We start from the raw sequence: 22180 nt of genomic DNA, 5'->3' as shown, positions 1-22180 counted from the left end.
TTCCCCTTCGCTCCCACCTCTTGTTCATATGTGTGTTGTACCGTCCACCAAACAGTGATGACTCCATCTACATCTCGCTGTCTGATGATATGGACCAACTTCTATCTACTCATCCCAACTCTCTCTTCCTCATATGTGGTGATTTCAACTGTCATCATGCCAGTTGGCTGGGTGTGGGTACCTCTCTCACCAGCCATGGCTCCTCAGCAAAGGACTTCTGCGACTCACTGGGACTGACACAATCTGTCAATTTCCCGACCCGGATCTCAGTCAACGGAACATCTTCTCTTCTGGACTTGGTTATGACTAACTTCCCTGAAAATGTCTGCTGCTCTTCTTCTGCTCCGATCGGATCATCTGATCATGTCCTTGTTAAAGTGGACATCTCTCTGACCATCCTCAGGGAGCCTGCTCAGCGTCGACGAGTCTGGCATTTCACTCAGGCCAACTGGCACGGTCTTCAAGCAGCCATCAATCATCTGGACTGGTCTCCCATCTCTACCACCTCTGACATCAACTCATCCTGGGAATTCTTCTAAAGTAAATTGCTCTCTCTCATGCACAGATTTATCCCATCTCGTCTTCAGTTGTCATACCCTTCCTCCCGTCCATGGTACACGGAATCTTGTGGTGAGGCTGTTGCCCAGAAACAACTTGCCTTCGTCTCCTGGAAAGCAAATCCAACGGAAGGTAATCTCATTTCCTTTCACAAAGCCCGAAACAAGTGTGTGTCCACCCTCAGGAGAGCCAGGAAACAATATCTCTCCGTTCTCAAGACCGAACTCTCTTATCTGTCTCCCTCTTCCAAATCCTGGTGGCGTCTGGTCAAATCCGTTTCTGGTGTTTGTTCCCCCTCCATCCCCTCCCTTACCTCAAACGGCTACACAGCTGACTCCGCACATGAAAAAGCTGAATGCCTCAACTCTGTGTTTGCCTCTAAATCTTGTGTCCCAAACCCATCCCTCTCTGTACCCACCATACCCAGTCGTACCCTGCTGCTCCTGGACTCCGTGTCCTTTCCTCCTGACAAGGTGGAAAAGTTTCTGTCAACCCTCGACTCTGATTCTGCAACTGGACCCGACGGCATCAGCCCACGGGTCCAAAAATCCTGCTCTGCTGCTCTATCTCACCCTCTCTCTGTTCTCTTCACCCTCTCTTTTGCTCAAGGTCAACTGCCATCTGCTTGGAAATCAGCCAACATCACCGCTTTGCACAAAAAAGGTGCAAAAACAGATCCTAGCAACTACAGACCAATCAGCCTTCTCCCAATTATCAGCAAAGTCATGGAATCCATCATTGCTTCTGATATGAAATCTTTCTTCTTCTCCAATGGCTTGATCTCTGATCATCAATTTGGTTTCAGACTAGGTCACTCTACTCTGGACATGCTGCTTCTGCTGTCTCAACAATGGATGGAGGTCCTCAATGCCAAACAGGAAATTAGAGCTGTCTCCCTCGACATATCACGTGCCTTCGACACGGTCTGGCACCCCGCTCTGCTCACCAAACTCTCCTCCTTTGGTATCCATGGAAATCTCCACGCATGGCTGGCGGACTTCCTCTCTAGTCGTCGTCAACGTGTGGCCCTGAATGGGTTTCTCTCATCTCCTCTTCCTGTTCAGGCTGGAGTTCCCCAAGGCAGTGTTCTGGGCCCCGTGCTTTTTCTGGTCTTCATCAATGATCTCTCTGACTCTCTCGAAAATCCTCTCTATCTCTTTGCTGATGACTCCACTCTCTGCCGCTCCATTCCTCTTCCCTCAGATCGGCAGTCTGCTGCCTCCTCACTCTCTGAAGACCTGGACAAAATCACAGACTGGTCAAACAAGTGGAACATGTCTTTCAATCCTGACAAATCTCACACTCTTACTATGTCTCTCCGAAAAGATCGACTGGACAACCCTCCCATCTACTTTCTCAACAATCCTCTCCAAGAAGTTCTGTCGCTCAAGATTTTGGGTCTCACTATCTGCCATGATCTTTCTTGGGAAAACCACATTTCCAAGCTGGCCTCCAAAGCCAGTCGCCGACTGGGCATCCTCCGTCGTGCGAAGTCCTTCCTCGGCACACCTGAGCTCCTCACCACATACAAGGCTTTCATCCGCAGCTCAATGGAATACTGTTCTCCCCTATGGGCCGGTGCTCCTGCCTCACACCTAGCTCGGCTTCACGCTGTTGAAACCAAAGCTTTCAGAATTATTGGAATCTCCCGCGATGAAGCTATCTCTGAGGGCCTTTCACTCACTCACCGCAGGCAGGTAGGTGGTCTTTCTGTCTTCTACCGACTCCTCCTTGGACTCAGCCTTGCACCCCCAGCTCTCTCTGTGCTCTCTCCCCCAAATATTCCTGCAGGTCGCACAAGATCTGCCAGCAACCCTCTGATGGTTAAACTGCCGAAATCTCGGCTCTCCGCTCACCTTCACTCTTTCATTCCTCTTTTCTCCCGCCTCTGGAACAAACTCCCTCACTCCCTTCAATCCCACTCCTCCCTCCAGGTCTTTAAAACAGCTGTTCACCACCATCTCTTATCTTCCCCCATCCAAAACCTTGATCTTTTCTACCCCCGCTAATTCACCCCAGATCCACCTTGTTTGAAATTCCAACTTCTTTCCTGGAAGTCCTGGCAGTGTCCATATGTTTTATACCTCTCCCACTGCCCCCTTCCCACGCCCCCCCCCCCCCCCCCCAAAGCCCTCGCCCTCTCTCAGATCTCTCGATGTCTCCATGTCTCTCGGTCCCTGCTCTCAAATGTTGTGTTTGTGTCCTTCCCCCTCTCTCCCCATCTTGTCTACCGCTCCCTATGTTATATGTTTTATGTGTCGGTTTGTCTTTCTGTGTGTTCATCTATCTATAATTCCAGTAATCTCTGTCTGTACGTTTGTACGTTTGTCTGTGACCGCTGTTTCTCGACAACCACGGGTCCGATATACTTTTAACTTGCCAGGTATATTGCTGGGGACCCGAGGATGTGCCTTTTCAAGGTTTCATATTAATCGGACAATTACTTACCGAGCTATGTCCAAAAAACGATTCAACCAATCAGAGAGCAGCGAACTATCGCGTGTGCCGAACGTGGCGGGCACACTCTGCCTCGGATGGCACATTTGAGAGCGTATTCATTTATTTCACGTTTGCAAACTATGTTGGCGTTAAACTATGTTTTACAACTAATAAAAACGAATTTGCGATTCATTCGCTTTCCTGCGCGTTTGTGCACGCGATGGCGATTTCTTTACCAAACTCCGGAAGCCGTTCGCTTTGGACCAAACCATTGCATGTAAATAGAGGGGGGGGATTGTCACCACTCGCAAGCCGTTCGCTTTGGACCAAACCATTTCATGTAAATAGAGGGGGGGGATATAATTTTAGATATAGATATAGTACGGGCATGCCCTAGTGTGATTAATGTTCGCTCTTTCACGAGCCTCGATATTGTATACAAAAAAAAAGAAAAAAAAAAAAAAAAAAAAAAAGACCAAATATGCAAATCCTCTTCAAATTTCAAGTCAATTGGATAAAAATTGATGATTGTAGAAATTTGGCCTTTGTCTTTTGACCTTGAGACCTCAAAAATAATTGGTAGCTGAATTCACTGACCTTTTATGCAAATCGTGGTCAAATTTCAAGTCAATCACATGAAATTGAGGATGTTAGAAATTGCACCTATGTTGTTGACCTTTCGCCTATGTTGACCTTTTGGCCTACGTTAACCTCAAAAATAATTGGTAGTTGAATTCACTGGCTTGATATGCAAATCGTAGTCAAATTTCAGGTCAATCAGATAAAAATTAATGATTTTAGAAATTGCACCTATGTTGTTGACCTTTGGCCTATGTTGACCTTTTGGCCTACATTAACCTCAAAAATAATTGGTAGTTGAATTCACTGGCCTGATATGCAAATCGTGGTCAAATTTCAAGTCAATCAGATGAAAATTGATGATTTTAGAAATTGCACTTAAGTTGTTGACCTTTGGCCTATGTTGACCTTTTGGCCTGCATTAACCTCAAAAATAATTGGCAGTTGAATTCACTAGCCTGATATACTAATCCTCTTGAAATTTCAAGTCAATCGAATGAAAATTTTAGAAATATGTCAAAGTTGTTGACCTTTGGCCATCGTTGACCTTTTGACCTTTTGACCTCAAAATCAATTGGCTTATTATTTATGAGACTCCACCATTTAACATTTTGGCAAGTAACAAACACACAAACACTTGAAAATATTTATATATATTAGAGGATGTTGAACACTTAAGAAGTATTCACGAGAAAAAGTAAAGGGAGACAAAGAAGTGAAATAAGTGGAATGTTTGGACTTGGTGAGGTTGACAATAACTCAGTCGGTTAATTATAGATGACAACAAGTCAGGAGACGACGATGGTTCATGAGCGAGCGGTATTCAATGACAAAGGACGGACTATAACCAAAACAGGCCCAGACTGGGGGGTCGGGGGCCCACGTGGCAGGTATCGGCCCCCGACATGCGGTGTACATGCCTATTTACAAAGGGCCCCAATATGCTGCGTGTGCAGGCCTTTAAGAGCCAAACGAAGGTTACTGACCTTGAAATGAGATAGAAAATAATGTATAATCAATTATGAGGTTAGTTAGCTACACAATACCGAAAATTCGGTTCGATTCCGACAACTTTGAAAATTTGACCTTTGTGACCTTCAAAGTTCAAAGGTCGAAGATTCTGAAATTTGTTGGAAAACTTGTATTTCATGATGTATGTGATAATATAAGATCATGTACGACATTTCACCCTATCAGGAAGCAAACAATGTAATAAAACCATCAAAAATCGACTTTTCTAAATTTTGTGACCTTGTGACCTTGACCTTGGGGTGAAAATGAAAAATCGTGCTCCGTGGGGCTAGACACATGACATTGGCCTAACCAAATACCGAAACCCCTGTCAGATTCCACCAACTCCCTCGGAGAAGATGTAGCTTGAAATCGATTACCCCCTAAAAAGACATCTTTTTCGGGCGTGGCTCCGCCCACAATGGGCGCAATACGCCCACTCTAGGCAGGACACAACTAGATCATGATATCAACCTCCCACCTAAGTTTCATCAAGATCGGATGATATAATCGGGTAGTTATGCTGCGGACAGACAGACAGACCGACAGACACACACCCATGACGAATATAGTGGTCACGGTTTGATAACTCGTGAACCAAAACTTGGAGAGGGTACAGGGATGGCTGATAAATCAGGAGATGCAAGACCAGATTGAGAGGCCCGAAACATTTTTACAATGGGAAACGATTGTCCATTGTGTATGAAATGATTATTTGTTGATACAAATATGTTATAAAGTGTCAGTAAGTGCATATCTATGTATGTTTGGCTCAGATTTTGTGGAAAGATTTTCCCAAGATCTGCAAACCTGACTCGCCATCTCCGCACACATACGGGCGAGCAGCCATACAGGTATGACTGTAAAGGTGTCATCTGGGTTGGGCGGGTTTCCATCCATATTCTGAATTGAAATACAGGCCTGCCCCAACGTGAACCATAGATACCGTAGAAAAAGGCTTCGTTTTACCGTTTGCCTACACCTCCACACAGGTGCACGTACTGTGAGCGCTCCTTCAGCATCTCATCGAACTTGCAGCGACACATCCGTAACATTCACAACAAGGAGCGACCTTTTCGCTGTTTGTTATGCACCCGCTGTTTTGGACAACAAACAAACCTGGAACGGCACCTGCGGAAGCATGCCCAACCCACGGGTGGCATCCTGGATCCCTCGGCATGCGGTGAGCCACAAGCCAACACTCCACTAACTTCTTATAACCACGTAGGATGCATGTCCAAAATACCTCCTGTGTTTAAACTCTCTGGGTTAGTTAACCTGCCAGAAAAAGCAATCCAGTGCCGTCTCACATGAATCATTCATTGATTCGTAGGCCAAAGCTCAAAGCGCGGTAAACAAAGACCATTTGGTTATAGCCTTTTGGGAATTCTGGTTTTAAATCTACAGAAGCTTAATGCATAACTGTATCACCATAAATCCACTTTATTGATGTTTCAAGTTTTAGCGCATTAGTTTTCTGACATCATTTAATCTGTTAAACAAGCAGGTAAATGGCTTGGTGGAAGCGCACAAATACTCGCCTCTTGATTCTCATGGACTTGGATCCAAGTACAACAAGAAAGAGCAATCAGAGATAGCAAACCCTCACCAGGATGTATTTTCAGTGGTTTTTAAGGCTTTTGTATTAAAACAAATATGGCGGCCGAACCACGTGACCGATCACGTCATCATTATTTTATTACTACACTAATTTATTCCTAGATTATACTCAAGAAATTTCATCTTGATCGGATGAAGTTTTGTACTTGTCGAATTATGACGTCATAATGGAGGCACCTATGACTTCATCATGAACATATTTTATTCCACATGGAGAGTTCTTTACAATGAGCCATGTCTCAATTTTTCTATTCAGCGCTTTCCGAGATATAGAGGTGCAAAGTTTTTTGGTTTTTCCAAGATGGCGGCCGAACCACATGACCTATGACGTCATAATTATCATTAAAAATTCCTACAGGTGGAAATCAATTCCACAACCTGTTGTGAAAATTTCCTGTCAATCGGACCAATGTTTGCAGAGAAAATCATATTTATTCTGTGCGGACAAACAAACGGACTCAAATGCAATACCCTCTCCTCTGGCGAGGGTAACTAGACGGTACTCAGTAGAGAGCATACCTCCGCCAGGTGAACAGTTTACGTTTTGTATCCTAGAGTAGACCATACAACCACAATACAGAATCACATTTAATCAAAATCATACGTCCACAACTTTTTGAGATATCTTGCTTTGTATCGTTTTGGCCCTTTCTCCCAATGGTGAAGAATCACTTAGAAAAACTCTACTAGCCGGATCCGGATCCAGATCTTCACCAAAATGGAATCGATTCATCCTTGTCGGACACACAATCTGTCCACCAAGTTTCGTCCAAATCCGTCCCTGACTTTTTGAGATATCCTGCTATACGTTAGATGGTGAAGGTAACCCCATCACTCAATGGTGAAGATTCACTTAAAAAATTAAATAATGCTCATATCCGAATCCATATTCAGATCTTCACCAAAATCCAATCAAATTGTTGTCGTAAGACACCCAAACTGTCCAACAAGTTTCGTCCAAATCCGTCCACAACTTTTTGAGATATCCTGCTATATGTTGGTTTTAGACCGATCTCTCAATGGTGAAGATTCACTTAAAAAATTAAATAATGCTCATATCCGAATCCATATTCAGATCTTCACCAAAATCCAATCAAATTGTTGTCGTAAGACACCCAAACTGTCCAACAAGTTTCGTCCAAATCCATCTATAACTTTTTGAGATATCCTGATATGTATCGTTTTTGGCCCTATCATCCCAATGGTGAAGAATCACTTAAAAATTCTAGTAGCCGGATCCGAATCCGAATCTTCACCAAAATCTAATCATTTCGTCCGTGTCACATACGCTACCTCTCTGCCAAATTTCGTCCGAATCCGTCCACAATCGTTTGAGATATTTTGTTCACAAACGGACAGACAGCCAAACGGACAGACAGACAGGGGTGAAAACATAACCTCCATCCACCTTTGGTGGCGGCGGTAATTAATTGGGTCCAACTACCAGCACATGGTATCACCGTAAATAGCCCAAAGATTTGCCCTTGAGAAGGATGCACCTGGAGCTTTAACATTCACGTCGCAGAAGGAACACATGGTATAATATCCTCCCATATAGTAGAGGAACCCCCTCCCCCCCCGGAACCCCATATAGAGGAACCCCATATAGTAGAGGAAATGAGCCTGAAAAATTCATTTTGAAAATCATTTCATGTTAAAAGCAGGCATCCACTGGAAACAGGTAGGGCATGGGGTGGTGCATCGGGGGAGGGTGGATGCCAGCTGAGATGTTCCCGAAAAGGGTCGTTTTTAACCCTTTTTTTGCTAAATCAGTATTTCCGAAGTGTTGAAAAAGAGGTGAGATGTTTGTAGCAATATCCCATTTATTTGCCCAGCCATTTTACTCTACATGGGGTTTTTATACATCATTTTGTTGCTGATGATATTGCCTACAAAATGCATCTCAGTATTTTAAAATATATATATAATTAAGGGGTTACCATGGTTACAGTGGGGGTCAAAGGTCAACCGATGGCAAAAATATATAATTTTCTCTCACTTTCTAATAGAGAGGCAAAATGCCATATAAAACTAAATTTACAGGTTCTAATTGCTTTTATTTATCAATCCTCACATAGAAGATCAGTTTTTAGTGAGGGAAGATTGATGTAATACCCCTCTGTGGGCAATTAGTGAAGGGTGAAAATTAACCAAATTGACCCAAAATTTGAACTGAGGCCTTTGCAGTAGATCATCTTCAAATTCCTTGATTGTTAAAAGGATTGTCTCGTTCATGCTCGTCAACTGTGTGTAGGCCTTCTGTGCACCATCCATGTCGTGATCATTGAAGGCATTGGCAACTTCAAGGGCACACGTCTTGGCGTCATGTGGAAGTGCCTTCTGACTGGCATCGCACCAAGTTTCAAATTTGGACCAGAGAATCCGCCAAAGAGCCTCCACTGCAATCTTGTGTCCACGCACAGCTTTATTGTAAGCGTCTCCGTCCATCATTTTACCTGCTGTGGTGTCCCCGAAGACCCCACACTCTACCCAGACTTCCTTCAGGCCAGATCCCTCCAGATGTTGTCCAATGGCCTTCATAAAATTCATGATGATGTGGAAACCGCCTAGTCTGATGATGGTTTTGCTGAACTCTGCTTGTTTGAGCCATACTATCTCCTTTGCCTTGCAGTAAAGGGCTTGGTCAAAAGTCACCACCGTGTACTGCTGTCCCATTGACTCACTGATGTACTTGCATCTTGAGAGGACGGTGTAGACTGTATCTGGATCGTCTGCTTTAGCTGGAATTATGGGCATGCTGGCAACTGTAACTAACCCTGATGTCGTGTGTTCAGGCGAGACGATCTGATTAAAACTGGTCCAAGCAGGGACAACTTGGCCGTCTTCCATGTTGTTACCAGCTATTCTGCTAAGAATCCATGACAAGTCTTTACACCTGGCTTGAATGACTGACTCGTCGGTTTCATCAAACTTGAACCAGTGGTAGTCCACCAAGGGAATGATTGGACTGGACCGTCTACCGTTAGAGTATCCAGAATCCAGGATTTCATGAAAATCAGGGGGGATTGAAGCAGTGATAGATCGATCCTTACCAATGGTAGTGTTGCTTGGAGTGCTACGCCTTGATACGTCATCAACACCGATATTAGCATTTTGGAACGCGACAATCTGAGTTGCATTGAACTGCCCCTTGCCATCAAGTGTTTCCTCAAGAATGTTGATATTGTCGCCAGCAAACTGGACAAACTTACCAGGGATCAGATTTTGGGGTACGACAACGTTATCATTTGCCTTGTAACGTTCTATCTCTGTGTTTGCAATACTAGTATCTACCCTCTGTACCATTGCATAGCTAGCACAATGACCTGCAGCATGAAGTAGCTCTACTAGGGATTTGCTTCTTGTAGCATGGTGCACTGCCACCCCAATACCGAGATGTTTGGGTGTTATCACACAGCTCTTGGATGAAACAGATATAATATCTTGTGCCATACTAAGAATTCTATCATGGTGGTTTGGATGATCATTTTCTCCCAGCAACATGCTAACCAATAGGTATAGTGATTGTGGAACTATTTTCTGCGCATGCTTTGAATCGACAACATCATATTCAGTGCAGCTGATGGTTTCTTGAATATCTGACCGCATGCGACTCGCTAAATGATACATAGACCTACCAAGATTGGTGTCATCATCTACAAGAAATACACTCTTAAGATTCTTCTCAGCCTGTTTTGTCTCACTCTCTTCTGAAATGTCAATGAGGTTTTTTCCCAATATCTGTTTCGACAACTTTGGAAGTATTAGGAGTGAATCTTGCTTTCTCTCATTTGCAACGATTTCAACTCTTTCACCAAAATGAGCCTTCAGTCTATTTCTGAATGCCCTCAGAATATTGGAGTCAGGATTAGGATTGCAGTGAGAACGACATGGGCTGCCATCTGAGGACAGCGGTTCGCAGGACCTATTCCAAACACTTCTCACAGAAAATATATTTCCTGCTTTCAGTTCAACATCAAGTTCTCTCATAAGTTCGTGTGAGCAAGGTTGGTCAAAGACATCACCAGTCTCCTTCTCGGTGTCGAGCTTTTCAGCATTTCTGAAGAATGTTACATAACATCTCAAATGGTATTTAGCTTCAGACGCAACAAGATCTGCCACACCCGCCACACGATATGAGAGCATTGGGTCCATTTGCATGGCACGCTCCATCGCTTTCGTCGATGTTGGCAAAGTGAGAATTTGGTGAAGACTGTCCGGTGTGTTCTCTTGGCAGAATATGCACTTCTCCCACTGCATGACACCTACACTTCTGCGGGTTGTGGTGGGTTGGGGCCTATCTTCATTCTCTGATGTAGCATGAGTCGCACTTCGTTTTTTCAGACGTTGGAGGTGGTCCTTGCTAGTAAAGCTCGAAAAGCAGTCCTTATGCCAGACTACCTTTTCGAAATCAAGCGTTTCATCTTGCGGCCTGTCGAGGGCTTCTAGATACATTGCACAGTTGTGTGATATATGTGTTGCCAGGGCACTCCTCAATGACTCGATGCCACGTGGGGTTGACTGACGCACGGTAGCTCCCGCTCTGTCCTTTTGGCAAATGATGCATTTGGTGATGGAAGGGATGGTCGCTTACGTTTTTGGTTTGAAATACTGGCAGCAGCCTCCATTGCCTGGAATACAAAACAAATGGTATTAACCGTTTTGCGACTGTAACTGCACAATCATGCAGTAGTGAAAGGGTTAAAAAAAGTGACTGTCATAAAATTGGGACATCTAGGCTAGGCCTACTACTGTTTATAGCTTTGGGACACCATGTAACTTTGCACTGTCATCTTTTCATCTGGAAGATTTCTTTCAAGCACCAAAACAGGCCTAGTATTAGTAAAATCAAATTAACTGTCTCTCACTCATCAGAGATACATGTAGTTCAGCAGGTGTATGCATGCCAAGCTGTGTTCACCATGTATGTTCACTGTGCAGAGCACATGTTAGGCTAGGCCCCGCCCTTTGCTACTTTCACTTTCGTTTTCAGTTTGTTATACTTTAAAAGAAGTAACAATTACAAAGACCTTCATCTGCATGCATTACTTACCTCACATTACAAGAATTCTATTGATGAATTATCATGACTTCTTGAAAATTTGGAAATTTCAAAAATGTCATAATCCACCATCTTAAGACATGGCACGCATGGATTATTCAGCTGCACCGCTGCTGCTACCTTTATGGAAGTATCGGAACTAAAATGACTGGGATGGAATCTAGCTGCTGTGTACATGGTAAAAGGGGTATGACATCACAAGCTTTGAAATGCGGTATTGGAAACTTATAACAAATAAAATATATGAAATATTATTGCAAGGTATATCTGAAAACTACCTCCAAAGTTACAAAATCTTTGAAAATAACAATTTGGAAAAAAAGAGGTTAAAATGACCCTTTTCGGGAAAATCTCAGCTGGCGTCCAGCCTTTCCCAATGCACCACCCCATGCCCTAACTCTTCCCACTGGATGCCTATCTCTAACATGAAATGATTTTCAAATCAATTTCTAAGCCACTTTTTCACTTTCGTTTCCTCTACTAATAAGGATGTTAAGCCAGCTGTTGTGTCCCATCGTCATCCTTTTTGGGCAGGAATTTTGGGCGAGTACTCTGGTCATAGTGGGGCTGCTTAACTGATGAATTGTGCCTTTTCCCTTAAAAGCATGAAACTTGGCACGTGGCTAGAATACCCCAAAAGAAAGATTTTTAGTCCAGGGGGCATCTCCAATTTCACCCCATATGGCGGCCATCTTGAAATTCAGGATGGCCGTCATACAAGACCTGTTTTGATGAATATCTCCATAATTAGAACAGATATCAAAATGGTTGAAGTGCCTATACCTACATTTTTAGGGTCTAGGAATCCAATGGCAACATAAAATATTCAATAGTATATGGCAGCCATCTTGAAATCCAAGATGGCCGCCATAACAGACCTGTTTTGATGAATATCTCCATAATTAGAACAGCTATCTAAATGGTTGCAGTGCCTACACCTACATTTTTAGGGTCTAGGAATCCAATGGTAACATAAAATATTAAGCAGTCATATGAAAATATTAATTTTGCATAGTATCATGCATACTGGGAATGCATATAAATACTCTTAACAGGTTGGCATTCTTCAGTGATTAAAAGTGTCTATGACATCGCAGACTGTAACTGTGCCATCTTGTGGTTTTCTAGTCTTTGCTGCATTCTCCATCACATGCGCAGAGAGAAGTACAGGGAAGTGCAGCTTTCTTACACCGGCAACGACCAGTACATCCTTTTTTGCACCCACACTTAACAAGTTCATTGCAGATCTTTGCAGCCTCTGGAAGTGTTGTCCATATTGGTTTGAACTGGCCAGCAGACCTTTTTTGCCAACCCCATTCAGTGGGGCTTGGTAGATCAGGCTTAGCATGCAATGCTTGTCCCCAGCATAGTGCGCCTTGGTATACTGCCCGGCGCCCGCTTTACGTGCTGCACAAGGGCATCATGTGCTGGTGGAATTGATTCCACAGGTCTGCCCTTCTTTGCAAACAGTTTCTTTCGTACAATGTTAATGTCAGTAGCAGTACTTGTGCGATCATACAACAGAATAACAAATCTCTCAATGACGTTCATGCAGGTTTCAGTTATCTCTGTGCTCTGGTGGCAAATTTCTGCTAGTACCTCTGTGAGCTCAGAGAATGATTCCCACACATTCCATGCAGTTACCTTTCCACACCCATTAAACGCTGAAGAAGTGTCACACCCTGTTAGTGCATGAAACATGGGGAGGGCTTTAGATTTCTCAGGGCCAAGAGCTGTGGCTATATCATGTGCAGAGATAAATCGCATGTTCTTGCCTGTCCCAAATTGAACCATATCATCACTGAAAGCTTCTGGGATGCTGTAACTGCAAGCACGACAACATCTGTGTCCACAGTTTGTATGAGGACCTTACTATGCCCTCTCTGTGTTGCATCAGCAGCATGTAGGAACATCCGACCATCTGCCTCTTCCTGAGTGCACGGGGAGAGTGATTCTAGATCAATGCGTGGTGGAGCAGTAAGAACCTCTGTATCAAGTGTGACAACCAGCTCCTTGCGCTGGTCTTCAAATGATTTAATTGTTTCATTGGAAAGGAAGCTGAAGAGTTCACGCTTGTTTTCATCAACTCGAAGAAAGTTCTGCCACTGTCCAGGAATTGCAACTGAGGTATCTACTCGTCGGCGAACCCCCTTGCCACGCTTTTCACGGGTCATGCTCTTAAGGCTGTCGGGTAGGTAACGGTCCCACACCAGATCAAGTCGGGTTGCAGATTTGTACTGTGAGAAAACAAATGGGATGAAGACCTTTTCGGCATATTCACCAAATGTTTTGACTGTGCCAACATCGGGCTTTAGCTTTTGAACAATTACTGCCCCGTCAAGTATGACACACGTCACCTCTGGCATCTGTGTGCTTGATGGTGAAAGTTCCTCTAAGCAGTCCAAAAGGTCGCTCTTTGTACCAGGTCGAAGCTTCCCATCCTTGGACAGAGATGGAGGGAAAGATTGATTTTCATGACGGAAAAATTCATCCAGGTTTCCCTCGCGGGTTTGATAGGCAATATAGAGGCGAGAAAACAGTTGAACATCACTCTTCAATGAGGCTACCTTGTGTTTATCTGTCAGCTGGTCTGTTACTGATGAGCTGCCAAACAGAGGTAACTTTTTGCGTGGGACGACATCATTCAAAGGCTTTGAGCGTTCAATCAGCCTCTCTTGCACAAATGACTCCAGAGCCTCCTTTCCCACTTTCTGCACGTCTTTCACACTTTGTACGACTGATGCACTTGCTATATCCTTTGTGTCAAGGACCAAAAGGTCAGCGGTTTCTTCAAGAAATGGATTACCTAGCTCCTCGATAACTGATACAAGTGATCTGACATGTTTGTCAAAGGTCATCTGGGTGCTTTTATTCTGATCATGATGCAGTGATGGCGCTTTGCTTTCATGTTGCTCCTGTGCAGTCTCAAACGCATCAATCACCTTTTTTTCTTTTTTTTTCTTTTTTTTTTGAGACCTTGAGACCCTTGAGACCTCTGGACCTGCAAGCATCCATCTTTGCAGAGCATGGGCATTGTCCAGCAGACCCACAGCTCCTCCATCTCCCTTGATACGTGCATTGTTCTGTTCATGTGCATGATCTGTAGCAATTGAAGAAAATTTGCGTTGGGTCTTTTGTACCGTGAACATGCCAGCTCGGAAATTATCCACAACTTTAGGGTGTGTCTTGTGCAAGTCCATCATATCACGCAAATGGACTGTGACCCATCTTGCATAGTGCGTATGGTCAAGAGCAAAGAACCACGGAAGAAGCTCCCATAAAGCATCTAAGTACATTTCAAAGTCAGCCTCCCTCAATGAGCGCACAAAGGTCAGGATGCTGTTCTCCAATGCCATCGTGAGACTCCAGTATTGGAACTGTGGGTGTTCCAATATGTTGCCATTGGATTTTATGTTGCCATTGGATTCCTAGACCCTAAAAATGTAGGTATAGGCACTTCAACCATTTTGATATCTGTTCTAATTATGGAGATATTCATCAAAATAGGTCTTGTATGACGGCCATCTTGGATTTCAAGATGGCCGCCATATGGGGTGAAATTGGGGATGCCCCCTGGACTAAAAATCTTTCTTTTCGGGTATTCTAGCCATGTGCCAAGTTTCATGCTTTTAAGGGAAAAGGCACAATCGTTCCGAAGTTTTTTAGCTAAGCCGCCCAGCTATAATTAAAAACGTCCTGTGGTTGAATTATTTGCCTCAAAATAGCCCCTTTCTGGTTTGTAACTGCCAACGCAATATTTTGAGACCATCATGAAAAGTGAGCTTTCAATGGGAGAACATCTCAGATTTTACAAGATCGGATCAAAAAAAATTTGGTGGAGATCTGGATCTGGATCTGGATCTGAGAATTTTTAAAGTGGTTCTTCTCCATTGAGAGATAGGCCAAAAACGATATATAGCACGATATCTCAAAAGTTGGAGACGGATACAAACTAAACATGTTGGACAAGTTGGGGTTTTGATCAGGAATAATTGATTCAATTTTGGTGAAGATTCGAATCCGGATCCGGATCAGAGAAATTTTAAAGTGATTTTCCACCATGAGTGATCGGTCTTAAACCGATATATAGCACGATAACTCAAAAGGTTATGGACGGATTCGGACAAAACGTGATGGACACGTTGGGTGTGTGCCAAGGACAATTCGATTCGATTTTGGTGGAGATCTGAATATGGATTCGGATATGAGAATTATTTAATTTCTTATGTGATTCTTCATCATTGAGTGAGAGGGCCAAAAACGATTTGTAGCATGATATTTCAAAAAGTTGTGGATGACTTGTCACAAAACTTGGTGGATGAGTTGATTAGGTGACAAGAACAAGCCGATTAGTTTTTGGTTCAGGTCTTTCTTTTTTTTTTCTTTTTTTTTCTTTTTTGTATACTGAATCGAGGCTCGTGAAAGAGCTAACATTTATTTCACAAACAAATCAACCAGACAAACAAAATATATTTAAAAAAAGGAGTGGAAGACAAGATGGGGAGAGAAAGGGAAGCACACAAACACAACATTTGAGAGCAGGGAGAAGTGTGGGAGGGAGAGGGCTTGGGGGGAGGTGGCATGGGAAGGGGGGTGGGGTGAGGTATAAAACACAAGGAGACCAAGGACTTCCAGGACAGAAGTTGGTATTTCAAAAAAAAGTGTAGGATTTTGGGTGAAATTAGCGGGGATAGAAAAGGTCAAGGTTTTGGATGGGGGAAGATAAGAGATGGTGGTGAACAGCTGTTTTAAAGACCTGGAGGGTGGAGTGGGATTGAAGAGATTGAGGGAGTTTGTTCCAGAGGTGGGAGAAAAGAGGAATGAAGGAGTGAAGGTGAGCAGAAAGTCTTGATTTTGGCAGTTTAACCATAAGAGGGTTGCAGGCAGATCTTGTGCGACCTGCAGGAATATTTGGGGGACAGAGCCCAGAGAGAGCTGGGGGGGCAAGGCCAGAGAGCAGTCGGTAGAAGACGGAAAGACCACCAACCTGCCTGCGGTGAGTGATTGAAAGGCCCTTGGAGTTAGCTTCATCGCGGGAGCTCCAATGATTCTGAACGCTTTGGTTTCAACAGTGTGAAGACGAGCTAGGTGTGAGGCAGGAGCACCAGACCAGAGGGGAGAGCAGTAGTCCATAGAGCTGCAGATGAAAGCCTTGTAAGTGGTGAGGAGCTCAGGTGTACCAAGGAAGGACTTCGCACGATGGAGGATGCCCAGTCGGCGACTGGCTTTGGAGGCCAGATTTGAAATGTGGTTTTCCCAGGAAAGATCATGGCAGATAGTGAGACCCAAAGGCTTGAGTGACAGAACTTCTTGGAGAGGATTATTCAGAAAGTGGATGGGAGGGTTGTCCAGTCGGTCTTTTCGGAGAGACATCGTAAGAGTGTGAGATTTGTCAGGATTGAAAGACATGTTCCACTTGTTTGCCCTGTCTGTGATTTTGTCCAGGTCTGCAGAGAGTGAGGAGGCTGCAGACTGCCGATCTGAGGGATGAGGAATGGAGCAGAGACAGAGAGTAGAGTCATCAGCAAAGAGATAGAGAGGATTTTCAAGAGAGTCAGAGAGATCATTGATGAAGACCAGAAAAAGTACAGGGCCCAGAACACTGCCTTGGGGGAACTCCAGCCTGAACAGGAAGAGGAGATGAGAGAAACCCATTCAGGGCCACACGTTGACTACGACTAGAGAGGAAGTCCGCCAGCCATGCATGGAGATTTCCATGGATACCAAAGGAGGAGAGTTTGGTGAGCAGAACGGGGTGCCAGACCGTATCGAAGGCACGTGAAATGTCAAGGGAGACAGCTCTAATTTCCTGTTTGGCGTTGAGGACCTCCATCCATTGTTGAGAAAGCAGAAGCAGCATGTCCAGAGTAGAGTGACCATGTCTGAAAACAAATTGATGGTCAGAGATCAAGCCATTGGAGAAGAGTAAAGATTTCATATCTGAAGCAATGATGGATTGCATGACTTTGCTGATAATTGGGAGAAGGCTGATTGGTCTGTCGTTGCTAGGATCTGTTTTTGCACCTTTTTTGTGCAAAGCGGTGATGTCGGCTGATTTCCAAGCAGATGGCAGATGACCTTGAGCAAAAGAGAGGGTGAAGAGAACAGAGAGAGGGAGTGAAAGAGCGGAAGAACATGATTTTAGGACCCGTGGGCTGATGCCGTCAGGACCAGTTGCAGAATCAGAGTCGAGGGTTGCCAGAAACTTTTCCACCTTGTCAGGAGGAAAGGGCACAGAGTCCAGGAGCAGCTGGGTATGACTGGGTACGGTGGGTACAGAGAGGGATGGGTTTGGGACACAAGATTTAGAGGCAAACACAGAGTTGAAGCATTCAGCTTTTTCACGTGCGGAGTCAGCCGTGTAGCCGTTTGAGGTGAGGGAGGGGATGGAGGGGGAACAAACACCAGAAACAGATTTTACCAGACGCCACCAGGATTTGGAAGAGGGAGACAGATAAGAGAGTTCGGTCTTGAGAATGGAGAGATATTGTTTCCTGGCTCTCCTGAGGGTGGACACACACTTGTTTCGGGCTTTGTGAAAGGAAATGAGATTTCCTTCCGTTGGATTTGCTTTCCAGGAGACGAAAGCAAGTTGTTTCTGGGCAACAGCCTCACCACAAGATTCCGTGTTCCATGGACGGGAGGAAGGGTATGACACCTGAAGACGAGATGGGATAAATCTGTGCATGAGAGAGAGCAATTTACTTTGGAAGAATTCCCAGGATGAGTTGATGTCAGAGGTGGTAGAGATGGGAGACCAGTCCAGATGATTGATGGCTGCTTGAAGACCGTGCCAGTTGGCCTGAGTGAAATGCCAGACTCGTCGACGCTGAGGAGGCTCTCTGAGAATAGTCAGAGAGATGTCCACTTTAACAAGCACATGATCAGATGAGCCGATTGGAGCAGAAGAAGAGCAGCAGACATTTTCAGGGAAGTTAGTCATAACCAAGTCCAGAAGAGAAGATGCTCCGTTGACTGAGAATGTCTGAATGTCTGAAGAGTCTGAATCCAGATCCGGCCTATCAGTGGATGCAAACGTAAACTGTTCAGCCTGGGAGAGGTTACTCTCTTCCAAGTGCCATTCTATTTTTGTCTAAATCCATCCATAACTTTTTGATACACTTCTCACAATAAGTTAGGGATATTGGCAGGTTCTTCGGTGTGGTTGATTTTGTGTATTAATTATGTTGAAAAAAGTTGTTGGTCCTATTTCTATGGTTATTAATGAGTGTGAAAAAACACAGCATTCTTGATTTCAATACCCTAACCCCTATAAATAAAATAAAAAACTTACTCCCACAATATCCCTAACTTATTGTGAGTAGTGTATATCCTGCTCACAGCCAAATAAACAAACAAACAGAGATGAAAACATAACCTCCGTCAACCTTTTATTACAGAGGTAAAAACTCCTCAAATTGATCCCGTGTCCCATGCTTGAAAAATATTCTGTCTTTTGTTTCCAGGCCTTCTTCCTTCCGTTCCAACGTAGTTCCAATTCAGTGGAACACCCACTGGGAAGGATTTGGAGCAGACCTGCCCGATTATGGTTCTGAAAAATCACGCAAAGGTTGACCGGATACCTTGATCTCAAGAAGTTTGACTGCCCATCTGAGACGTTCATCCGCAGTGACCTGGAATAGTACTAGAAATATCTTACCTGAAGAAGGGACTATCAAAGACTCCACCTTGTTGCAGTAGGTACAAAACTCGATCACGATGCGACACCTGCCCCCCATAAATGAAGTAAAATGATCTAAAAACTGCAAAATTAATACAATTTTTGGGATTTCTTGCATCACCTTGAAAGTTTCAGACCAATCAATCAGCGGTGTAACTCTATTTATTATTTGATTTTTATTACACAAGAACTTTGCATATCTGTACATTATGATTTGATCATTTCCCCGTTTTTCCAAGATGGCAGAATGATTTAAATTGTACAATAAATTATTTTACCCATTCATTGCCCGGCAAAGAAAAATTGCACTGTATTGGGAATTGCCTCCCATTGTAAGCGGAGCATCCTGAATTGTTATTTTTCACAAACTGTGCATTCCCATCATAAAGTGTTCCATTTTTACATCTCACAAAGTCGAATCGGTGCATGACTGCTTCGTTGCCACTGTATATGCAAATTCGTTTCATTATTAAATATTCCACAAGGAATGTTGATTCGGTTGGTTATTTTTTAAATGATTGTTCGTTTGTGAATACAGGTAATAATATTGGCCTTGTAATATTGGTCCGCTTGTAATTATTGGTTGCTATTTACATGCATAAACCTCATTCATTATCATGAGCTGAGAATCCCCTGTATTACAAGTCACAAATCATGGACCTCCTTCCTCACGAGCAACAATGCTCTCCATTATGAGCTGCATCCATCAATATCCAAAAAGATTTATACCCCGCACGTACACGCAGCGCAAAGTGGGGTTAAGCTATTGTTTCATAAATATTATGACGTCTGCCCCAGAGCCCCTGGGTTCAATTCCTGGTCCGGGCGTGTAATTTCCCCACATATGTCAATTAATTAATTATAATCCTGTTCATTTATTACCTACACTACCAAAGGTGGATGGAGGTTATGTTTTCACCCCTGTCTGTATGTCCGTTTGTCTGTCTGTCCGTTTGTGAACAAAATATCTCAAAAAGATGTGGACGGATTAGGACAAAATTTGGCAGAGATGTAGCGTATGTGACGAGGACGAAATGATTAGATTTTGGTGAAGATCCGGATTCGGATCCGGCTACTAGAATTTTTCAGTGATTCTTCAACATTGGGAGATAGGGGCCAAAATCGATACATAGCAGGATATCTCAAAAAGTTGCGGACGGATTTGGACAAAACCTGGTGGGCCGGTTGGGTGTCTGACAAGAACGATTGGATTCAATTTTGGTGAAGATCTGAATATGCATTTGGATATGAGAATTATTTAATTTCAAAAGTGATTCTTCACCATTGGGAGATCGGGCCAAAAACGATACACAGCAGGAATTGTCAAAAAGTTATGCATGGATTTGGAAGAAACTTGTTGGACAGGTTGTGTGTGTGACAATGAAGAATCGATTCAATTTTGGTAAATATCTGGATCAGGATCCGGCTAGTAGAATTTTTCTAAGTGATTCTTCACCATTGAGTGATAATGATATGGCCAACCAGGTGGAGGTATATGTATGCTCTCTACTGAGTGCCGTTCTAGTTTTATATCTGTATTTCCATCACATTTCCTTTTCCTTTTCTCTCCCTACCTCTAAATTTACTTTGCGGACAAAGGTTATGTTGCACAGAACAATGAAGTTAAGAAAAATCATCTATTCGTCATCTTGGATTCAGGGAAAGTTTGATAAAGTGCAAGAGCCACAGTGCTAATCAAATGCACACTGGGCCGGCATAACAGACACGCCGCTGTGCACACCGCACCACACGAGGCAAGGAGAGGTAGACGTACTGTCATGCCAGTGCCTCAGAGGCAAGGTGATTCATCAGTGTCTGTGCCGTGTCCCGTCTACTATCATGAGTTGGTGGATGTTAAACATAACACGGTGTCCTTCACCAAGAGTACGCTTCTCAAGCGCTTTCTGTTTTTTTCACTCATAATTGTTATATTTTCTAATTATCTGCTCTCTTGATAGTGTGCGCATTCAGCTTGGATGGTGTTCCTCCATCTTTGTTTTTCACTTTTGGTCTGAGCCTGGTGTTGGCTTAACGGTTAAGGTGCGGGCTTGGGATCTTAGGATCCTGAGTTTGAATCCCGGTCGATCGTTGAAAATTAAGGCGGGGGGGGGGCGGTTGACTCAGCCTGTCATCCTTCCGAGGTCCGCAAATTGAGTACCTGCTTACTGCTAATTGGGACACTGCATCAGCGGCACAAACACGCTTCCAGAGAAATGATGCATACGGCAGCCACGGGCTGCATACGAAACAACAACAACTTTCGTTCTGCCACTTCTTTCAAATTACTGCATTCTGTCACTACCTGTGTGTTTCTCCTATTACCTCGCTCTATACACCCTGAATCAGGTACTCATCAGTGTGAACCTTTACTCGATCATTGCACTTCATTTTGCCGTAGTTTCTGCGATATGTTTTAAGGTTAAATCAATCCCGTCTGATTGTATGATTATTCTGATGCCGTGAAAGAACGGAAATAAATCATTATGTAATATAATCTACCTTTTGGGTGAAAAGGAAGACAGTTTGATAAGGAAACCGACACATTATGCTTCACACACAATGGGTGCAGGTTCGGTATGATGGAACATCATACCGAACCTGCACCCATTGTGTGTGAAGCCCGATGCCCGATGCCCGATGCCCACGCCCGATGGAGACAAAATGGCTTCTAATTGCAAGTTGTCGTGACTCTATATACAGGGTGATTGAAAAGTAACTCCCTATTTTAAAATATGTAGAAATTATTTATTTATTGTAATATAATTGCTCAAATTTTTAGTGTTTGTTCCTTATCCTTAATGTATGAGAATTTAATCTGTGTTGGTTTTTTTCAGATTATTTTTTGTTTGAAATTCGGAAGCCCTACAAACACGGTGTGGTCATTCCACACCACACCGTTACCTTGGGCCGATATTGCGTTTTTTCAGAAATAACACGAGGATCTTCTCCTGCCCAGTAATAGCAGTTGTGACGGTTCACAAACCCACCGATGTGAAATACCGCTTCATCAGACCAGAGGATATTTTAAAAGAGATCAGACCAATCTTCATACCAAGCCAGCATCACCTCCCCAAACTCCATGCGAATGTCGCAGTCTTCAGCAGAGAGTGCTTGACAGTAGTGCGGCTTCCAAGCATGCCATTTAAGCTCCTTTTTGAGCACAGTTCGTACTGTGTGAAAGGAGAGCCCACTTTCCCTTGCTGCTTGTCGAATTGACTTCCTTGGGCTAT

The 22180-nt window shown here is 43.7% G+C and overlaps 1 protein-coding gene across 2 annotated transcripts in view; it reads left to right on the top strand.

The window, feature by feature from the left end:
• Positions 1-19443, top strand: part of LOC137429276 (uncharacterized) — a 155546-nt gene extending 136103 nt beyond the window's left edge. For both annotated transcript variants that reach the window (XM_068119244.2, XM_078780663.1), the window contains 3 exons: positions 5364-5441; positions 5580-5770; positions 18736-19443. In XM_068119244.2, the coding sequence (XP_067975345.2) occupies positions 5364-5441; positions 5580-5770; positions 18736-18761 (295 nt within the window). In that variant the 3' untranslated portion in view covers positions 18762-19443. The remainder of the gene's footprint in view (positions 1-5363; positions 5442-5579; positions 5771-18735) is intronic.
• Positions 19444-22180: the final 2737 nt, after the last annotated feature.

The sequence above is a fragment of the Myxine glutinosa genome, chromosome 6 (genome assembly GCF_964187855.1).
Source record: "Myxine glutinosa chromosome 6, kmMyxGlut1.1, whole genome shotgun sequence".
NCBI classification, from domain to species: Eukaryota; Metazoa; Chordata; class Myxini; order Myxiniformes; family Myxinidae; genus Myxine; species Myxine glutinosa.
This window is presented reverse-complemented; position numbering and strand designations above follow the sequence as displayed.